Source organism: Perognathus longimembris, chromosome 28 (assembly GCF_023159225.1).
Source record: "Perognathus longimembris pacificus isolate PPM17 chromosome 28, ASM2315922v1, whole genome shotgun sequence".
In the NCBI taxonomy this organism is placed as follows: Eukaryota; Metazoa; Chordata; class Mammalia; order Rodentia; family Heteromyidae; genus Perognathus; species Perognathus longimembris.
The window spans coordinates 3,168,418-3,188,658 of NC_063188.1; the positions used below are offsets into that span (position 1 = coordinate 3,168,418).

At 39.3% G+C, this 20,241-nt stretch overlaps 1 protein-coding gene across 5 annotated transcripts in view; it reads right to left on the reverse strand.

Annotated features, from left to right (window-relative positions):
* The window catches only part of Mtmr1 (myotubularin related protein 1), a 61,083-nt gene that overhangs the window by 31,068 nt on the left and 9,774 nt on the right, over positions 1-20,241 (reverse strand). For 2 of the 5 annotated variants that reach the window (XM_048335715.1, XM_048335717.1), the window contains one exon: positions 4,716-4,791. In XM_048335715.1, the coding sequence (XP_048191672.1) occupies positions 4,716-4,791 (76 nt within the window). Of the gene's footprint in view, positions 1-4,715; positions 4,792-6,150; positions 8,972-8,994; positions 9,046-10,981; positions 11,009-11,576; positions 11,601-20,241 lie in introns of those variants that run through there. The other 3 variants (XM_048335712.1, XM_048335713.1, XM_048335716.1) reach the window with 3 other exon arrangements.

Here is a 20,241-nt window from a genome sequence, read left to right on the forward strand (position 1 = left end):
ATGCTCTGAAGGTCTCCAAGTTCTGGGGTTCTGTATAATGGAATATAATTTCTGCCTATGAGCAGCCCAAGACTAGTGAAATATTACACAGAAACACACCATTATACAATAGCCTAATAAATGCTACAATAACTATGTAATGACAATGATAAATCTCAGAAAAACAACACATGAACTGAGCAGGAAAGAAAGTAGGGGGAGAAAGACTTGGATGGAAGGTGTGGTGGGGGGGAATAATGCGTTCTTAGAAGTTAATATGGCTGTTTTCAAAAGTGCCATGAAGATAAGAGGTCATAGGCCCAGAGAAGTAGATCAGAAAATGCTTTTGTAGAATACTAAGGCATTATCGCTATCCTGTCTTTAAAAGATAAGTAACTATATGAACTAGAAATACAATGATGTATTATGTGCTTCGTGGCCTACATTTTTATATGTAAAAATAAAATGGATGACAACTATAGCATAAAAGGTGGGCAGAAACAAATAGAAGTTTACAATTGTACAGTCCCTATCCCATCCCATCCCATCCAAGAAGCCGTGTAAAATCACTTGGTGTTGGGGTCTGAACGACCCCTTTCTCCCCCCACAGGGAGAATGGTAACCACAAAATCTATGAAAGAGCACTCGGCCTTGCCCTCCGCCAGCGGAAGGCCAAAGGCATGCTCACATGGACCTGCGCTAAGTTGAGGAAAGGTTGCTGAAGCCTCCCCTCCCCCCAGTCCCTTCACATGTTACCAAGAGCCGGGGCGAAAAGGAAGGCATCAGGGACACGCTGCGGTGGTGGGAAGCGTCTCAAAGACTTTAATATGGAAAGGCACTTATATAGAAGTAATGGCGGGAAAGAAAGGGGGCTGGCCAAAGGGCCAGTCATAGGCTAAGGACCATGTCCATCAAGCGACATCACGAAACTTCCTTTGTGGGCGGGACAACCCCATCATGGTGGCACGCACGTGTTCATCTCCCAAGGGGCGGAGGCCTTCTCTTCCTGTTGAGGCCGGAAGGTGGGAGGGGCTCCTTCCCATTGTCCCAGGGCTGGGGGGAAGGACAGCCCCCAACAACTTGGGAGGTAGACTGTGATAAGTTAAAGATGGAAGGCAACCAGTAAGCTATCAGAAAGAATTATAGCTACTATACACACATAGAAGGTACAATACAATCTTAAAAAGTACTTAATCCAGAAAAATAAACAAAAAAGGATAAAGGGAATAATTAACAAGGAAGACAACGATAAAACAAATACCCAAATGGTGAATTTAAACATAATTATACTAATATTTCCATAACAAATCAATGGTCTAAACAATGAAAGGCAAAGAGTGTCAGATTAAAGATGAAAGTAATTCTTCAACTATATGTGTCTCGAAACCTACTTTAAAGACATGAATAGTTTGAAAGACTGAAAAATCGATATATCATGATAACACTAATTTTAAAAGCCATTATAGACATTTGTAATAGCAACAAAAAAAGATTTTAGAGTAAAGACTATTTCCAGAAATAAATTTCATATTAATAATGATATTAATTCATCAGAAAGAACAACATGATTCTAATCATTTATGTACCTAGTAACAGAACTTCAAAACACATGGAGCAATACTGGTAATTATAGCCAAAGATTTCAATGCCTTTCGCAATAATGTATAGAACTGGAAAATGCGTAAGAACATAGAAGACTTGACCAACAGCATCAACAAATAAATTATCTTATACTTACAAAATACTCTAATCAATAACACTTAAATGTACAATACACCACATGACCTAGGCTCTTCATTCCTTAGACATTTATACAAAAGAAAACACAAGTCTGTACAAAGACATGGACCTAGGGCCAGGCATGCTGGCCCAAGAGTGTAATCCTAGCTCCTCAGGAAGAAGAAGAGGTAGGAGGATCGCCATTCGAGGCTAACCCAGATGGAAAAAATAAGATTCTATCTGAAAACACAGGCCAGGCCAGGTGTTGGTGGCTCGCTCCTATAATCCTGGCTACTCAGGAGGCTGAGATCTGAAGATTGTGGTTTAAAGGCAGTCTAGACAGAAAGGTTGGGGCTGGGAATTTGGCCTAGTGGCAAGAGTGCTTGCCTCATATACATGAAGCCTTGGGTTCGATTCCTCAGCACCACATATGTAGAAAATGTCCAGTAGTGGCTCTGTGGCTCAAGTGGCAAAGTGCTAGCCTTGAGCAAAAAGAAGCCAGGGACAGTGCTCAGGCCCCGAGTTCAAGGCCCAGGATTTCTCGAAAAAAACAAACAGAATGGACAGAAAGGTCCTCAAGAGTCTACTTTCAAGTAACCAATAAAATGCCTGACTGGAGGTGTGGCTCAAGTAGTAGAGTGCTAGCCTGAACAAAAAAAGTCAACCAAGAGTACAAGGCCCTGAAGTCAAGTCCCAGTGCCCCCCCCCCACACACACACGGGGGGGGGGGGGTGTTGGGGGAGACAGAGAGCCAGGTGTGTGCAAGCCTGTAATCCCAGCTACTTGGGAGGCTGTTCCCAGACAAAACTTACCAGAAAAAAAAAACTAAAGCAAAACGGGCTGAGGTATGGCTCAAGTGGTAGAGTACTTGCCTAGCAAACATAGAGCACTGAGTTCAAATCCTAGGGTTACCAAAAAGAAAACACCCACCCTATCTATAAATGTGCATAGCAGCTTTGTTTTATAATAGCCAAATAGTAAAAACAACCCAAATACCCACCCAGCAGATGAATGGAGAAGCAAACTGTCATGTATAGACACAACTAAATACAGCAATAATAAAACAATACAACAAAAAGTAATGACTGATAGCCCTCACTACAATAGAAATGAATGTCACACTAATTACTATTATTATGGAAGAAGCCAGACAAACAAAGAATATATTCTCTAATTTCCATAAAACACTAGAAAAAACAAATTAGTGTGTAGTGTTTGGGGCTGCATGGAAATGAATAGGAACAGTGATTATCAAGGGGTCTAAGAAAACTTCTGTAGAGTAAGAGATATGTTTACTACCTTAACTGTGATGATGGTTTCCCAGGTGTATCCTGCATCAAAACTCTTCACATTCTAACAAAGACAAGCTGAAATAGTACTCCATAGGGAGTACTTTACAATGACCTAATTTAATACTTTGCCTCCAGGAACATATTTTATTTCAAAGTCAGGGTTAATTTATTTACCCTTTGGAGGCCACTAGAGGAATTTAAAACATGCTTACATGGCTTAAGGATATGCAGATGCCCTTAACATTTTCAACAACTGGGACAGGAGTGGTGCAAGTGGGAGGCTCCCTCTCCCAGAGCAAAAGAGAAGCAAACAGGAGAGAAAGAGAACAAGGAGCATAGCGGAACCCACCAATGCCTTCTCTTCCTATTAAGACAACCGTGAGCCTGCAGTACAAGTTTTAACACTCCCTGTAATTCAACTGTGACTCTGATATGCAAAGGAGCTAATCTCCTAGAGCATCTCTAATCACTTCTAAGTAGACTCTGGCTCACTGGGAAATATAAAAATAAAATGAAAAACACCCTCTTCACACTGGACACCTTAAATCCGTGTAGCTGACTTCTTCTTGAGAAACTGTAGTGGCCTGACATAACTGGCTCTGCACTTTAAACAGATCATTCAGAAGGCACCATGATGCAGGGTTGCAAGAATATCCAAAGGAACAGAGAGGCCAAAGGACCACCTGGAGAGAATCAAGTCCCAGAAACCAAGGAAAGAAAGGCTTTCAGAATGAAGAATGGACAAGGGCAGTAGGAATGGATTGGAGGTGACAAGGTGTGAGCTATTAAGATGGCAAACTGGGCTTGAATGTGAAAAGTGACTGGGAAGATTGAATACACATCAATAGCCAAGATTCCTACCTATCCCCATTGTCTCCTTCCTCATCCATCTGAGAATCAGAATCTCCTCAGCACCTGGAACCCCTCCCTCATTCTGTATATTACATGATCTCCTCCACTCCCTAACCCCCAGGTACTGATTCATCCAGTTCAATAAATCTTGGCTAAGTAAAAAAAAAAAAGAATGGTAAAGTCCAGAGCTACAGCCTGGGATAGTCAGTAAGAATAGTTATTTTTGAGGCTCTGGGAGGAAAGCCCAGATATTCAAATGTTCTTCATATAAGATAACCATCTGAGCCTGATCATGCATCTTTGGGAGAGAGCATGAAGAAAAAGCAAATTGTCTAACCCAACCAAGTGATGAGGTGAAAGGGGGTACCCAGCTACTCTTCCCATCCACCAACTACTTCTTGAATTGCATGCCAATCCACCATGGCAGGATAAGGGGTCCTTCACTGTATCACAATCCAGGAGAGCAACACAAGCTTATACTTTTGGGACTCTTACAAGCCACTAAAATTTCTTCACCAAATCCTCAAAATTGTTATGAAAATATGATATAGGTCTTCTACCAATACACTTTGCTTATAGTAAAATACAGCAGTCAACTGGAATTAGGTTGTGTCTAATCAGCTTCTGTTTATAAGGAACTGGCCCCTTGCCTATTTATGAAGGCTGGCTAACACTCAAATGACGCTTCCTGAGGTCCTCTGCATTCTTCCATCTCTTAAGGTCAAGATGACACAAATAAGAATGAAGAGTCCATTAATTCCACAAATTAAATTGGTCTGGAAGATCTCCAACACATACATCACCAGTGCTCATACATAAAATGCAATTTCATTTTCTATATCTGTATAACCAAAGTGTACACATTAAACTTACCAATGGCCTTAATTGATTCTCCTGGAAAAAGTGGAGCTTCTTCCATCTGTGCCAGCTTATTTCCATCCCTTAGAGCCTGGCAAGAAACCAAACAAGAGCAAATCTCATTTTCTAGCTACATATCTGAGAAGGATCTTGTGTTCTGTGCTCTTTCTATAAGGCTACAGAAGCGTGCAAAATGTATGCCCCCCCCAAAAAAAGACAATTTCAAAGCTCAGCATCACAGGACATCATGCTCCATATTCTAGCAAATTGTTATAACATGTTTACATTTCACAGTTAGGAAGCATTAATACAAAAATGGCTTGACATGACAAATACATACTGCATCACTACACAAATAGCTATTATAAGGTGCCTCCAGAATTTGGAAATAAGATCTGAAAAAGGTTACCTTCTGAGCAAGAACCTAACACAAATAAAAACATTAGATGTAGGTGCTTAGCTAACTGTTGAAATGACCCAGCCTATGGCAAGGTTTGGGAAACCTCAAAATTAAACTAACTGGAGAATGGTCTCGTGACAAATGGTGTCTCAGCATGTGTGTGCATGAGCACAAAGTTCTAAATGTCAAATTCTCCAAGATCTAAAATGTTCTGAGTGCCAACATGATGCCACAAGTGGAAAATTCCACATCTGAGCTCATGAGACAGGTCACAACATGCATGAACACTGTAAGACATTGCATAAAAACTCCTTCCAGCTCTGCATAGAAATAATGTGCACAAGAAACAGATATTTTATGTTTAGACATGGGTCCCATCCCCAAGGCATCTCATTATGTATGTGTAAGTACTTCAAAAATCTAGAAAAGATTCAAAAATTTCAACACTCTGGTCTCAAGCATTTTGAAGGAGAGCTATTCAAGCTGTAGTCCTGTCTCTTCTATGAAGCAGGGTCCGTTCATAAGGCATCTCCCAAGCCAACTCACTTTTGCACTGATTTCATAGTCACCAAGACAACTGCTGATGAGTCACTAGGCTTTCTGGCTACACTGATGCTAGGAGACCTGACCTTTCTATGACCACAGTAGCACTCTGGCCCAGGAGCTAGTTTCTTGATTTTGCTAGCTAGTGTTGGATGACTCAGAAGAGGTCAGAAAATAGTGCTCTTAAACTACAAAGCTAGGGACTGGAACCTGAATTTGGAGCCGATTCCAAGGTTCTCTGTGAGATGCTATCAAAGAAACCAGTTGCTTTCTTTCTGGCAAGTCTAATATAATGTATCACAACAAGAATAAGGTGATCAGAACCCTAGAAATTTTTTATAGAGCATTAATTTCCCAAGAAATGTAAGAAAAACCCTTTAAAGTCTAAGATATCCTGGGTTAAACAAAAGAAGTTAGGCTCTATTTTTTTTAGTGAGACATGTCTTTAGTTTGTTAATGTACACACAGCCAGCAAGAGGGCGCTAAAGTACAATGTACGTTTCATACCTAGGCGATCAGGGACTGCTTTTTCCAAGGAATACCTGTGAACACCAGGAGGCTTCTAGTGTTCAGTAGAAAACAGGTTGGACAATACTAAGTTTTGGCATAATGTTGTAAAGCAAAATGTTTGAAGATAGGTGTCTTTTATAATTCTAAATTATTGAAAATTCAAAGTAACATTAATTTTCTAGTTATAAGACTATCCCAATACATTTTATTAAAGGATCTTCAAAGGGCAATTTAGAAACACTATGCTTAGTAGTTTCATCAAATTTTATAACATAAAGTGTCTGAATACAAATAGCAAATTCAAAGGTAAATGTCACTGGGAGGACAGAAAACAATGTAGTCCATCCTTTCCTTACCAAGAAATGCATGGTTAAAATAACAGACATTAGTAGGATTTGACATTACCTCCAAACACTTTATTCAATTTGAATTTTTAGTGCAGATTCATTAAGACACTTTTCAGCCAAAATTCTGAAGGAATTAACACATTCATAGGATCATGCTGAAACCAGTTGTGATTGTGTATGTGTGTGTGTGTGTGTGTGTGTGTGTGCACATAAGGGAGTTAGTGGTACTGGGGATCAAACCCAGGGCCTTACACATGCTAAACATGCTCTACCACTGAGCTACATCCCAAAGACTTTCATTTAAATTTGATTTTCTCTTTCTACTTACTATCTCCATTTCACAATGCTTTCTATTGCACTATTTATTGTCGTTGTTGCTACTGGGTATCAAACTCAGGGCCTCAAGCACACTAGACAAATGGTCTGTCTATGATTAAGCTATAAAGGCTCCGGCTCATTTGTAGATTTTTTTTTTTGGTGTGCAGATCCTGAGGCTTGAATTCAGAGTCTAGGAACTGCCCCTAAGCTTTTTGGCCCAAGATTAGTGCTTTGCCATTTAAGTCACATCTCCACTTCCAGATTTTTTGGTAATTAATTGGAAATAAGAGTTTCAAAGATTTTCCTGCCAAGGCTGGCTTTGAACTGAGATCCTCCTATCTCAGCCTCCTGAGTAGCTTGGATTACAGGTATTGTTGAGACATGGGCACCCTGCTTGTAGATTTATTTTTATTCTCCTATCTGATTTTGAAATTACCTCATATATAGTAAATAAACCAGCATGCATATTTTTAAATGTCTGGTTTTATACATATTAAAGATATCCAATCTTAACAAAAGCCTTGATTTGAAAGTCGTCTTTATTATCAAAACCAGTAACTAATGTTATAGCATAGTTACAAAGTGCCAGAATTAATTCTGTAAATTGCCTCAAATGTTACATTTAAAGCTCATTTTAATAGCTAAATATGAGAGACCATATAGAGTTAAATTCTTTAACTTATACTTAAAAATAAGTGGGAGTTGGTTATTTTGAAATATAGTTATGAAAAGAAGCTGTTATTTAAAAAAAAACAAACAACTATCAGAATCTGAGAGGGCTTTGGAAAGATGGTTCTTGTTCAGCCTTTGCAGGCAGCCACATTGAACATATCAAAGTATTCAACCCAGAATTGGCTAAATAAGATGATGTGAGAGACAGCCATGATTGTGAGTACTTTGTGAATGCATATGGTTCTCAAGACAGAGGCTAAGGATGCACAGTTATCTTCTCTTCCCACAGCTATGGTCAAGTGTGACTGAAAATGCCTGCGCATTTATATGAGGCATAAATATATTGGTGAAACTATGATGAGATAAAGTCCTCACTAGTAGCCATTAAATCTGGGACGTGTTTTTAAACATGAGAATAAAAGAATGACCACACTGCTTCTGATTTCCTCATAGGAAGAGTACAATGGTAAAAGGAACACATTTAGCTTGAGCATAGAAATTGGAGAGAGCGGCTTAAAGGCTCAGTATTCTGGTAAGTGTAGTAGATTCCCTTTATGAAGCTGGTGTTAGAAGATGGGACTCACATTTGTGCTGCAACTACCAGGTTGCACAGGACATGATTTGACCTTTGATTTATCCAACCTATGCACAGCACAATCAACGGATGGAATAAATTTGATCTCATAAGCATGCCCATTCCTCTTGATGCCCTTGCCCAGAATTTGCCCAGCCCAGGCATTCCCTCGGATGATCTAGCTCCTGTTTCTGAGATCCTGAAGGTTCAGTAGAGATCTCTGGCTCCCTGGCTGTCCTTTAGGGCTACTGTCCACTGAGATGACCATGGCCTCTTCAGTACTTCTGTTCTCAACCTAAATCTAAGCTTCCATGTGGACAGTGGATGCAACAGTTGCATACTCAAAGTAGTGATTTTCAAACTGAAAGTTCTTCTGGGGCCACCGAAGCAGGGTGTGGCTAGAGATAAGGACAAAAGCACAGCAGGGCACGGGGCATCCTCTGAGCTATTCTTCCAGTGTCTCACACATCCAGTTTCTACTTCAGCAGCAGGAAGAGCTCTACTGCTTTGAAGCACCACAGGAATCTGGGGGCAATGAGCAAAATCAGAATGACTATATTCTGTCAAACAAATATAAACATATATTCTCATTTCCCAAATACTTTCAAAGGTACCCAGGTACCATGCGAGGCAGGGACCATGCAAATCTGAATGCACAAGAAAGATGCTCCTAAGGGGGAGACCTCACCAATAACCCTGTCGTGGGAAACTGAGAAGCAAATGAACACATTTCTAGTTGACAAAATGTTGGATAAACCAATTTTTGGCAAATAATGTCATAATGGAATCTACTGAATTTAGACAGGAGAGCACTACTGTAGTGGTAGAAGCATTTGGAAAGCTTTGCTTATCATCTAGAAAACTAGTATGAAATGGCTTCTAGATACACGATCTGTAGCTACAAACAGATGAACACGTAGAACTTGCCACCTGATCAGCTTCAGCTTCAGAAGGGTAGCCATTGTGTTCTTCCTGTATCTCCTGCACAGCACCAGGTGCATGGACAAGAAAAGGCAGAGAAGAGAAAGAAAAACACGTGCAAACAGACAGGTGAAAGGACAGAATTTCTTTTTTTAAAGAGACAGTAAGCATGTAAAAGTCGACACACCTTTCATGGCTTTGCAACTTACAACATTTGCCCTTTGAAATTAAGGAAATAACGTGTAGGCCATCTATACTATCCTCAGCTTAAATCGAGTATCTACTCTGTGTTTGTATTGGGGCAGAAAAAAATTTCAAAACGTCAAACAAACATGTATTTCAAAAGATGCACTGTCTTTTATAAATCAAGCAACACTATAGCATATAGCAAAGAAACAAACATCATGTGTTCATGAAAAATAAAGCATACCACAGAAACCAGGTAGAGGCCAATGTCAAGCCAAAATACAAAGGCAGTTTATAGACAAGTATTTCAAACACAGTAAGCATTTGTTCACTAAAATTTACTATATTGCCCAGAGATATATTTCACTGTACACATGCACATATCACATGCTGTAGATTTTATATACACATAGATATTTGCTTAATTATTACTAATTAAACACTGACTTAAAATTAGTGTTACACCAAATATTTCTAATTGCAATATCAACAACATGCTTCTAAGAAAACAATGAAAGGGTCACATATCTTTCAGTTTTATCCATTCCCTTTAAAGGTACATCGTTTCTAATTTCTCTATGAAATCAAATATTGTTTGAAACTTTAAAAACCAAACTTCTAGTTTAGCAGGTTGTATAAAAACTATGAATAGCTAAGAGGGCATCCAATTTCTGAGACTATGAATACGGAAATTTAAGATAGCTATAATTTAATTTCTTAAACTTGGGTTCCAATAACTATACTTATTTTAAATAAAAAAGCAACCAATGGGGGCTGGGGATATGGCCTAGTGGCAAGAGTGCTTGCCTTGTGTACATGAAGCCCTGGGTTCAATTCCTCAGCACCACATATACAGAAAACGGCCAGAGGCGGCGCTGTGGCTCAAGTGGTAGAGTGCTAGCCTTGAGCAAAAAGAAGCCAGGGACAGTGCTCAGGCCCTGAGTTCAAGCCTCAGGACTGGCCAGAAAAAAAAAAAAGCAACTAATGATGAAATAGCAAAAGCTTTAAAACAGTCCACTATCTCTCATCTTTTACTTTTGCTACTAAAGTACAATAACTGCTTAATACATTTTATACCCACTCAGAACACTGAATTTAGTGCACCCTTTAAAGCAATGTGATTTTTTTTAAGACTGGCCACTTTTTTTTAAATTTCTACATTACAAGTACAAAGAAAACAAGACTCATTATTTGTTTAAAAACTTTAAAACAGAAAACTAATGAATTTTTTTTAAAAAGCATTTCCAAGTCCATGCAAGAGAAAAACCAAACACCGATTTTCAACAATGTGAATCAATGAAAGAAGATAATTCCCACAATAAAAGAAAATATGGTCAAAACAATATTTAAAAGGTATACCAAGCAGGGCACTGGTAGCTCATGCCTGTAATCCTGGTGATAGTCTGAGGATTGCGGTTTGAAGGTAGCCAGGGCAGGAAAGTCCATAAGGCTCTTATATCCAATAAACAACAACAACAAAAAGCCAGAAGTGGCACTGTGGCTCAAGTGCTAGAGTACTAGCCTTGAGCAAAAAAAAACAAAAACAAAAAAACTCAGAGATGGCCCCCAGGCCCTGAGTTCAAGCCCTAGGACCAACACAAAACCAGAAAAAGGGGAGGGGGTAACCAAGTAGAATAACAAGAATTTTATTTAACCTGATTATTTTTTACTAGTTCATTGGCTTCAATAAAATTAAAAATTTTAAATTGAAGTCATTAAAGTATACTGCCAAAATCCACATTGTTTTCAGTAAACAGAAGTAGGTTAATTTTCAGTGTCTGATACTAAGAGTTAAATGCATGCACATTACCAATCTTTGTCTTGCTCTATGAATATTCTGAAATAAAGGGAACGAAAATCATGAGGAAAAGATCAGCTGTAATTTACTATCGTTGCATTGTTAACTGGGATTGGCTGTGCCATATTTTTCTTCAAGATAAGCACTTATGCTTTTTGGATTCAACATGCAAACACATATGACTGAAAATCTTACTTGCAAAGTGTAGACAGCATATGACCACTCATTTGGTGGCTCAATTCTATAAAATGAATCACACAATAGGCAAGGCTAGAAAAGGCCTCACTAGGCTTAGACTTTTACATCATCCCTGACATGAGCCTCCATTTGGTCAGACTTCATGTAGGACAGGAAAAGTCAGTATTGCACACTGGTAACAATTTTAGCAACCTTCCCTCACACATGTTGGCTTTTACTGCACAGAAGAACATTGTAACAAATAAAGCATTTGTCGTGAACACTTAAAGCTATGACACAGCAGAGCAAGTTGATCTGAGGGACTCATAAAAACCAGCAAGAAGGTAAAGAACACTAAATAGACTGTGTTCCATAAAGCACAGACACACACAAGTAGGAGGCCCATCTGCCAAAAGCCAAATATCCTTACCCTTATATCAGGCCTCCTGAAAACCTGTTAGTTAAAATATAGAACATCATCATCTATTGACCTGTAAAAGACACCATTAAGTTCAACCTCCCATTCCCTAAGAAACATCATAATCCTCTAAATAAGGAGAAGCAAATCAATCCTAATGTATTTGCCCTTGAATTTTCATTCAACAGCAAATCAATTCTAACACATTTGTCTTGTATTTTTTTTTCAGGAAAATCTATGACTTGAAGAAATGTATTACCCTTTGGCTAAGACAAACCACATTATTTTAAAAACCTCTCCTGTCAAGTGCTGTTACAAGCTATCATGAACAGGCTGTCTCTGAAAAGTTCATTGTTTTCTGTTTGGAATACCAAATGCATTTTCTACATAGCAACAGTGAAAAAAAAAGGCAGTTATGCTCCCAAACCAAGCTACAAAAAATAAAAATAAAAAACAAAGTAAACCACAGAAATCCTTGACTGGATCCAGAGCACAGATCAGGTATAGTGTTACCTAACAGTATCATAAAACTGAGGTAATCATAAAGCTTAACATGATTTATATTGACATTACATTTTCAATGAATACCTGGGACTCCAGAATTGAACTTGCTGATACGCTCACCCAACTGGGAGTGAGATGCCTGTCCTAACAGACCTAAAGTGTGAAGGGAAAGCTCTGGGGAGGAAGTGATAGTGGCTAGTCCCACAAGGGACGCAAACGTACACTCTATTCAACTGGGACCCTGACTTCAGTAACATGATTGCTGTGCCTGTGGCAAGTGAATCCTAATGGCCGAGGAAACAGTGTACAAATGGACAGAACTTTGGGGAAGACTTCAATAATCTTTGTACCCTATTCAAAAGTCTATGGTCTAGGGGTTGGGGATATGGCCTAGTGGCAAGAGTGCTTGCCTCGTATATATGAGGCCCTGGGTTCGATTCCCCAGCACCACATATACACAAAATGGCCAGAGGGGGCGCTGTGGCTCAAGTGGCAGAGTGCTAGCCTTGAGCAAGAAGAAGCCAGGGACAGTGCTCAGGCCCTGAGTCCAAGCCCCAGGACTGGCCAAAAAAAAAACCAACAAAAAACAAACAAACAAAAAACAAAAAAAAGTCCATGGTCTAACCACTGAGTGTTTTTTAAAAAATACAAAATCAAAAGAGGTTCTTAATGACTTTATGGTTTTACTCAAGAGGTATAAGATCTCATGAATATGAACATACATTGAAAAATATCAGTGTCTTATCTATGAAAGTACTCTCTGAAGTAAAAAAGGTCTTCTGAATTACACAACACTGTACCTCAAAAGGGATTAAGGTCTATAAATTCCTAAACAGATAGCTTAGATTAAGCAGGTTTAATCTGGGTAGGGGAAAACAGAGAGGGCTATTTATCTTAATTATTGTGATAGTTTCATGAGTGTACACATATGTCAAAACTTATCAACTTGTAGACTTTAAATATGGGGAGTTTATCACTTGTTAGCTACACCTTAAGAAAGTTGACAGAAGCAAATAAAACTGATACATGCTTATGGTAATTCAAAGCTCAAAAGAGAAAGCCTTCTACCTATGGACAACTACACTTAACTGGACTTAGTTTTTAATTCCTTTGAGGATTGCTTGTCACCATAAACATGATTTATCACCTTGACCTCTAGTTTGAAAAGATGAGAAAATAAGCTTTCTCAAACTGACTTCCTCCCTTTTCCCAGTCTTTGCTGACTGAAAGTTTATTTTTTAATTCTTCTGTTGTTTTCTTTCGGAAACAGCTGCAGCATAAAAAGTGCTCCAAATTTTTATGTTCAAGCCATTCGGTTAATGTTTTATGCATTTTAACTCATTTTATTCTTGTGAGAACCTGTGAAATTAAACTATTATAGGCCCTATTTTTTGTTTTAGAAAAACAAGACATTGGAGTAACCTGGCTAAATTCAGGGTGGCAGAACTATTATTTAAACCTTGGTATTATGGCTAGATTTTTTTTTTTGCCCTGGCAACAGTGTAGGGTCTCTACAGACATATTACAAAAAGAAATTATACTCTGACCCCTCCAAAGTACACAGGGAATCTTAACTCTCAAGGCTTGTTGAAGAAGCCAACATCAACACTCCGCCTTGCTTTCTCTCTCCATTTCCAATCTTCTATTCCAACATGCTGGAATGTTTGCACATTTTTTCTGTGACTACAACTTTTTTTTTTTTTTTTTTTGGCCAGTCCTGGGGCTTGGACTCAGGGCCTGAGCACTGTCCCTGGCTTCTTCCCGCTCAAGGCTAGCACTCTACCACTTGAGCCACAGCGCGGCTTCTGGCCGTTTTCTGTATATGTGGTGCTGGGGAATCGAACCTAGGGCCTCGTGTATCCGAGGCAGGCACTCTTGCCACTAGGCTATATCCCCAGCCCCGTGACTACAACTTTTAATGCTTTGTCTGTGAAACCATAGTTAACACCCAAAACAAAAAAGTAGCATACTCAATAATATTTTTACATAAATATGTCCACTGCAGAAACAAGCAAGACATTTGAGCCTCACATATGGAACATATGACTTCTTGCCAAGGAACCTTTGTGGAAGGAGAAAGAAACCTGAAAAATTCGCAGAAAAGAGGGAAGACAATCAGGTTTAAACGCACATAATTCTTTACCCATTGTAATGAAATCTTCAGTGCTCTTGGCATGAGAAGAAAGTCCATAGAGGTTTTCCCAAAAGTGTCTAAGATGTGTTTCTCTCTACTTCTTTTCTGAAATAAACCTTTTCAGATGCACAGAGAAGTTTTCATTTGTTTTTGAATATTATTTTGATGGACGCCAGAGGAAAGAGTAGTATTTTTAAATCAGGAGGCCTGAGGACGCCTAATGTCTGTTTTTTGGCTTCAGTGGATAGGATGTCTACAAGGTTCCAGCCAGTTCTAAAATTCTAAGTGTGGGATTCTTTAGGTTTCATCAGAAGTTTTCAGAAAACATCTCCCAAACAGAGGCTTAAAAAGACCAAGTAGAATCATGGTTAAAAAAAGCAAGCTTCTGAATCACATCCTGGCCCTACAGCTTAGCTAGCCACAAAGCCTCAGAGCAGCCAAACACTGCTGTCTTAGTCTTCTCTCTAAAATGGTGATGCACACTGTACCTCCCGCATGGCTTGCTGGGAGGGCTAAATCAGTTCTGATAATTCTGCCCGTGGCAGGGGGGGGGGGCGGTGATAAGTATAGTTGGTAGAGCTCAGCTGTCCCCAAGTTGTATTGCAATACTGTTTACATGTCCCACATCCTTTCCTCATCTCCTATACATGTCAAGAACCTACAAAATGTAATCATAACAACAGCCAACAGAGCCATGAGACCATTCAAGTTGACTCAATATCGACCTACCCATGCCACACTAAATGGTGTTGAGTAAATCCAGAAAAAGCAATTAACATGAACTGTGTGTGAAAGTTTGTGGTGGGGACAAAACTTCCTTCCTCGGTCCCAGCCTCCCTTTATGTCCTCCTTGGAGGTTCTCCCATTTACACACAGAGGTGAGGGCTTTGTGCGTATTTGGGCAAGGGAGCCAGCATGCGCCACTCCACCTCTCTGGGATTTAAGTGCTAAAGAGATACTTGGAGACTACACCCTCATCTCATTAGCCTCTGAAGAATTCCCTTGGCTGGGCACAAAAGAGGCCACAGTTGTCCAGAGTTGTCTTTGGGTGTGGTAGGCTCTGGGACTGCACACTCAGGCCAGACCTTGCTCCAAGCCTGCTTGGAGGACTAAATGGAGCTGATACTGTGGTCTAACTCCATGTGGCTCTTGTTGGTTTTCCATTTTGTTTTTCCTTTGGTTTTGTATCATGCTGGGATGGAACAAAGAGGCCCTGTCCACGTGATGTAAATGGTTTAACACTGACCTATACCCACATCCTATATCTTAATTCTGACACCCTTACACTAGAAACTCAAAGTTTTCAAGCACAGACAATACTAGCACTATAAATAATAAGCTCACACTATAGCAGGCAGTGCATTAAGTGCTTTCCATGGCTTGTCAAGCCTCCTAGTAACTTTTAGGAGAAATGGGAAAGTGATACAGGAACAGGTGCCCCAGGTTGTACATCTAGCAACAGGACAACAGGGAATCAATCACAACCTGGCTGGCTTAATAAAGCATACAGAATGCAGACCTCAGTATAGCGTCACAGGTGTTTTGCCCTCGTGAGGGTGCTGACAGGAACCTGCTAACTCCCAGCAGGCCCTGCTCTATGCCCTCCTTCCTTGTTGACTTGTCTGTGGAAGCACTTAGCACTGTTCAATGTCTACCATATTTTTCGTGTCTTTTTCCTTCACTGACTCCAGCCAGGCTCTTACCAAAGGAATTAGTATATTTGTAACTGAACTAGCAGAAGGAGAATTGTTGATATACTTTCCCCAAAGTAAATTCTGACACTTTATTAGTATAATCAATGTTTCTTTAAATAATACCTCTGGTATATCATGACTTGTTATATAAATATTAGTCAATCTGTATATACACGCAGTGAAGAGTCATTCTGCAGTCTGCAAGAAATCTTGACCACTTTTGCATTTTTATTGTCTTTAAGTGATACTGTGTCACTACCCAATCAAGATATGGAACCCCCTTATCTCCATAAGGAGCCCTAGTGTGGCCCTTTCCAGCCATACTAACGGTCCTTCGTGCCCTCCAAATCCTTTTCAGCCTGCTGGCCCTCATTAACCTGTCTGTTTCTGTAAATTTGTCATTTAAAGAACATCATATAAATGAAACTATCCAGTATATGATCTTTTGATATTAGCATTATAAAAAATCCATCCAAGTTGCTGAGTGTATCAATATTTCTTTCTTTTTGTTAAGTAATATTCCTTGGTATGGATGTATCATAGTTATAAGATATGGGTCGATTCCAGTTCTCGTTAGGGTTAAAGCTTGTTTTGTTTTGTTTTGTTTTTTTGGCCAGTCCTGGGGCTTGGACTCAGGGCCTGAGCACTGTCCCTGGCTTCTTATTTTGCTCAAGGCTAGCACTCTGCCACTTGAGCCACAGCGCCCCCTCTGGCCATTTTCTGTATATGTGGTGCTGGGGAATCGAACCCAGGGCCTCATGTATATGAGGCAGGCACTCTTGCCACTAGGCCATATCCCCAGCCCAGGGTTAAAGCTTGTATAGATAGCCATGTACAGGTTTTTAGGTGAAAAAGTGCCAAGGAATACAATTGTGGGGCGCCACATGGTAGCTATATGGTCAGGATTTATTTGTAAAGAAACTACCAAACTATTTCCTAGAATGGCTGAGTCATTTTACATATCCACCAACAATGCAAGGATGATTGTTTCTCCACTCTTTCGTGAGTTTTTGATGTTGTCATTGATTTTTAAAAAATTTGACTTATCCTGATAGGTATAATACCTCATCATGACTTTAACCTGCATTCCCCTACTAGTTAATAATGTTGAATATTTCATTTATATGCATATCTCCCATCTGTCTATTTCTCTTTGGTGAAATGTCTCTTCATGTCTTCTGTAGATTTTCTGAATGCATGGCTTGGTTTTGCTTTTAGGTTTTAAGTAATCACATGTTTGAGATACTAGTCTTCTGTCTGCTATAGTTGGCTTTTTCATCCTCTTTCACAGAAGTTTTTCCTTTTTTTGTCAGTTGTGGGGCTTGAACTCTGGGCCTGGGCTCTGTCCCTGAGCGCCTCGGCTCAAGGCCCGTGCTCTACCACTTGAGCCACAACACCACTTCCTCACAGAGGTTTTTAAAATTTTTGATCAACTTTTCCTTTTATAGACCGTTTTTTGTGTCAACTCTTAAGAATTCTTTGGTCTCAGATCTTGAAAACTTCCTTTTTCCCTTAATGTTTCATGGTCCTATTTTTTCTATATGTCAGTACTGGGATTTGAATTTAGGGCCTTGTGTTCTTGGCTCGGCTTTTTCACTCAAGGATGGTGCCCAAGCCCTTGAGCCACAGATCTACTCTTCAGAGGTAGTCTATTTACAAATGCTGGTTGAACTTCTACCTTCCTTCAATTGAACCCCTTTTGTGTTGGCTATGTTTCCGTGGGCCAATTTCTGAGTTTTCTGTTCTGTTTCACTGATTTGTTTCGACATCGTTGCTCTGGTCTTCGGCATCAATGTGATATGCCTTGAAATCATGTATTCCTATTCCTCCCACTTGATTCTTTACTCATTTCAGCTATGTGACTTCCTCTCAGTCTTTTCATATGAATTTCACAATAATCTTATCTGTATCTACAAAAAATTCCATCCAGGATTTTGATTGGAATTTTTACTTCATATATGAGTTTGGGTAGAAGTGAAATCTATTGTTATGTATGCCAATCCTGGGGCTTGAACTCAGGGCCTGGGAGCTGTCCCTGAGCTTTTGGACTCACAATTAGTGCTCTACCACTTGAGTTACAGCTCTATTTCCATTCCTCTATTTCTATTTTTAGGTGCTTATTTGGAGATGAGAGTCTCATGAACTTTCCTGCCTGGGCTGGTTTTGAACCATAATCCTTAGATCTTAGCCTCCTGAGTAGCTAGGATTACAAGCATGATCCACTAGCACCTGGCAGAAGTTATATCTTTATTATGCTGAAATTTCCAAATATATGAGCATATTATACCTCCATTAATTTAGATCACCTTTAATTCATCAATACTTGGCAATTTTCAGCTTTGCTAGATTTGTATCTAAATATGCCATTGTTACAGTACTAGTATAAATGGTATCGTTTGAATTTTTGATTTCCATGTATTGGTAATACATAAAAATAAGAGCGATTTTAAAAATCTTATACCTGTTACCTTGCTAAACTCACTTATTAGTTCCATGAGGATTTTTGCTTACTGGGGTTCTTCTTCCTTTCTCACCTTTAAGATTCATTCATTTAGCCATTCTTCTAGAGTGAGAAAACTGGTGACAGTTTCTCTTCACTGTCTATTTTCTCAAAATGTTCCTGAGCATATTTTTACTACATTACTGTTTTCTTTCAAAAGGTGGCACTTTCTTCCAACATGTTTTTTGCCATTGGAATTAATTTTCCCCATAGGTAAAGTAGTATATCTTCCTTACTGCCATCTGCTTTCTTCTTTGCTTATTTTTTCAGAAGTCTGACTATGATGTGCCTTGGTATGATTTTTTTTATTGTTACTCTTGTTTAAAGTAGATTCAGAGTTGTAAATCTGAAGTTTATGTCTGTATGCCAATTTGGGAAGTTTTCAGCCATTATATCTTCAAGCACTTTGTTAGCCCTATTCCCTTTCCTCCTTTGATAGTTGGACAACACAAATGGTAGATCTTTTGGTATAGCTCTCAGGCCCCACAATCTGTTCATTTCTCTCCTTTGGGGCTTGGGAATATGGCCTAGTGGTAGAGTGGTTCGCTTATTTCTCTCTTTCATTGAGATTAGGTCATTTCTGTTTATCTATTTTTAAACACACAGGCTCTTTTCTCTGCCCTTTTTATTCTGCTATTGAAGTCACACAATTGAGTTTATTTTCCTAATTGTACTTTGTAGTTTAAAAGTTTCCATTTAGTTCTTCATTATCTTTTATATTTCTTTGCTGAAACTACTTTGTGCCCCCTTTGTTTTTTAATTATTTTAAGCATATTTTAAATTGTTTAATAAAGCATACAAATTTTTGCACGATTCTAACATATCTATCATCTAAGTTGATATATTTGTTGGCCCCCCACTGTCTCCTGTCTCTCAGTCTCCTCTGTCTCTCTGCCTGTGTGTTTTTTTTCATCAGTATTTGTGTGCTAGGAATCATACTCACGGCCTTGTGCATGCTAGGCAAGCAGTCTACCCTGACTTACATCCTTAGTCAACACTGATTCTCTTTTATCATTCAGTTTGAGATCTTTTGCTATGCCAAATGATTTTCAATTGAAACCTGGACATTTTAAGCATTATGTTAGAGACTCAAGCGCTTATTTAAACTTTGAGTTTTAGCTGGCTTTCTCTGAAACTGCTCCAGCAGAAGCAAGCACTGCTTCATTATTTAAAGGTACGTTAGAAGTCTGGGTCCCACATTCATCTTCCATTGATATCAGAAGGTAGAGGACTCCTTGTTACTTCACAGCAAGGGCAAGAGTTCTCCAACTAGACTTCCATGGAACCCTCTCTATGAGAGAGGAAGTGATACCTCATTAATACTCTCACATTGTTGTTCCGGACATTACAATGTCAAAGCAACAATGAAAGTCCTGTCTGTTCACCAGGCATCCTCTAAAGAAGGCTCCAGCCTGAGCTGGAAAAAGTGCAATTTCGGTTTCCCAAATGGCTTTCCTGGTAGGATTGGTGTGTGGACAGGTTCCCCCCAGTCCAGTGGCATGTGTCTAGAAAAGAGTAGTGTGTAAAAGTTTTCTTTTTGTGAGGCTTCCCTATTCATTGTCCTCTAGGTTGGTCTATTCCCCCATTCCAAATAATGGAAACTGTGACTGTGTTATTACTACTAATTACTACTGTGTTATAACTACTAATAGTTCCTAGAAATGTTTCATTACATCTTGTTAACTTCATTATTTTTTGGCAGAGGTGGGGGTTGAACTTGGAGCTGGGTACTTTCCCTTAGCTCTTTTGCTCAAGGCTAGCTCTCTACCACCTGAGCCATAGCTCCATGTCTGTCTTTTTGGTGGTTAATTGGAGATAAGAGTCTCACAGACTTTCCTGCTTGGG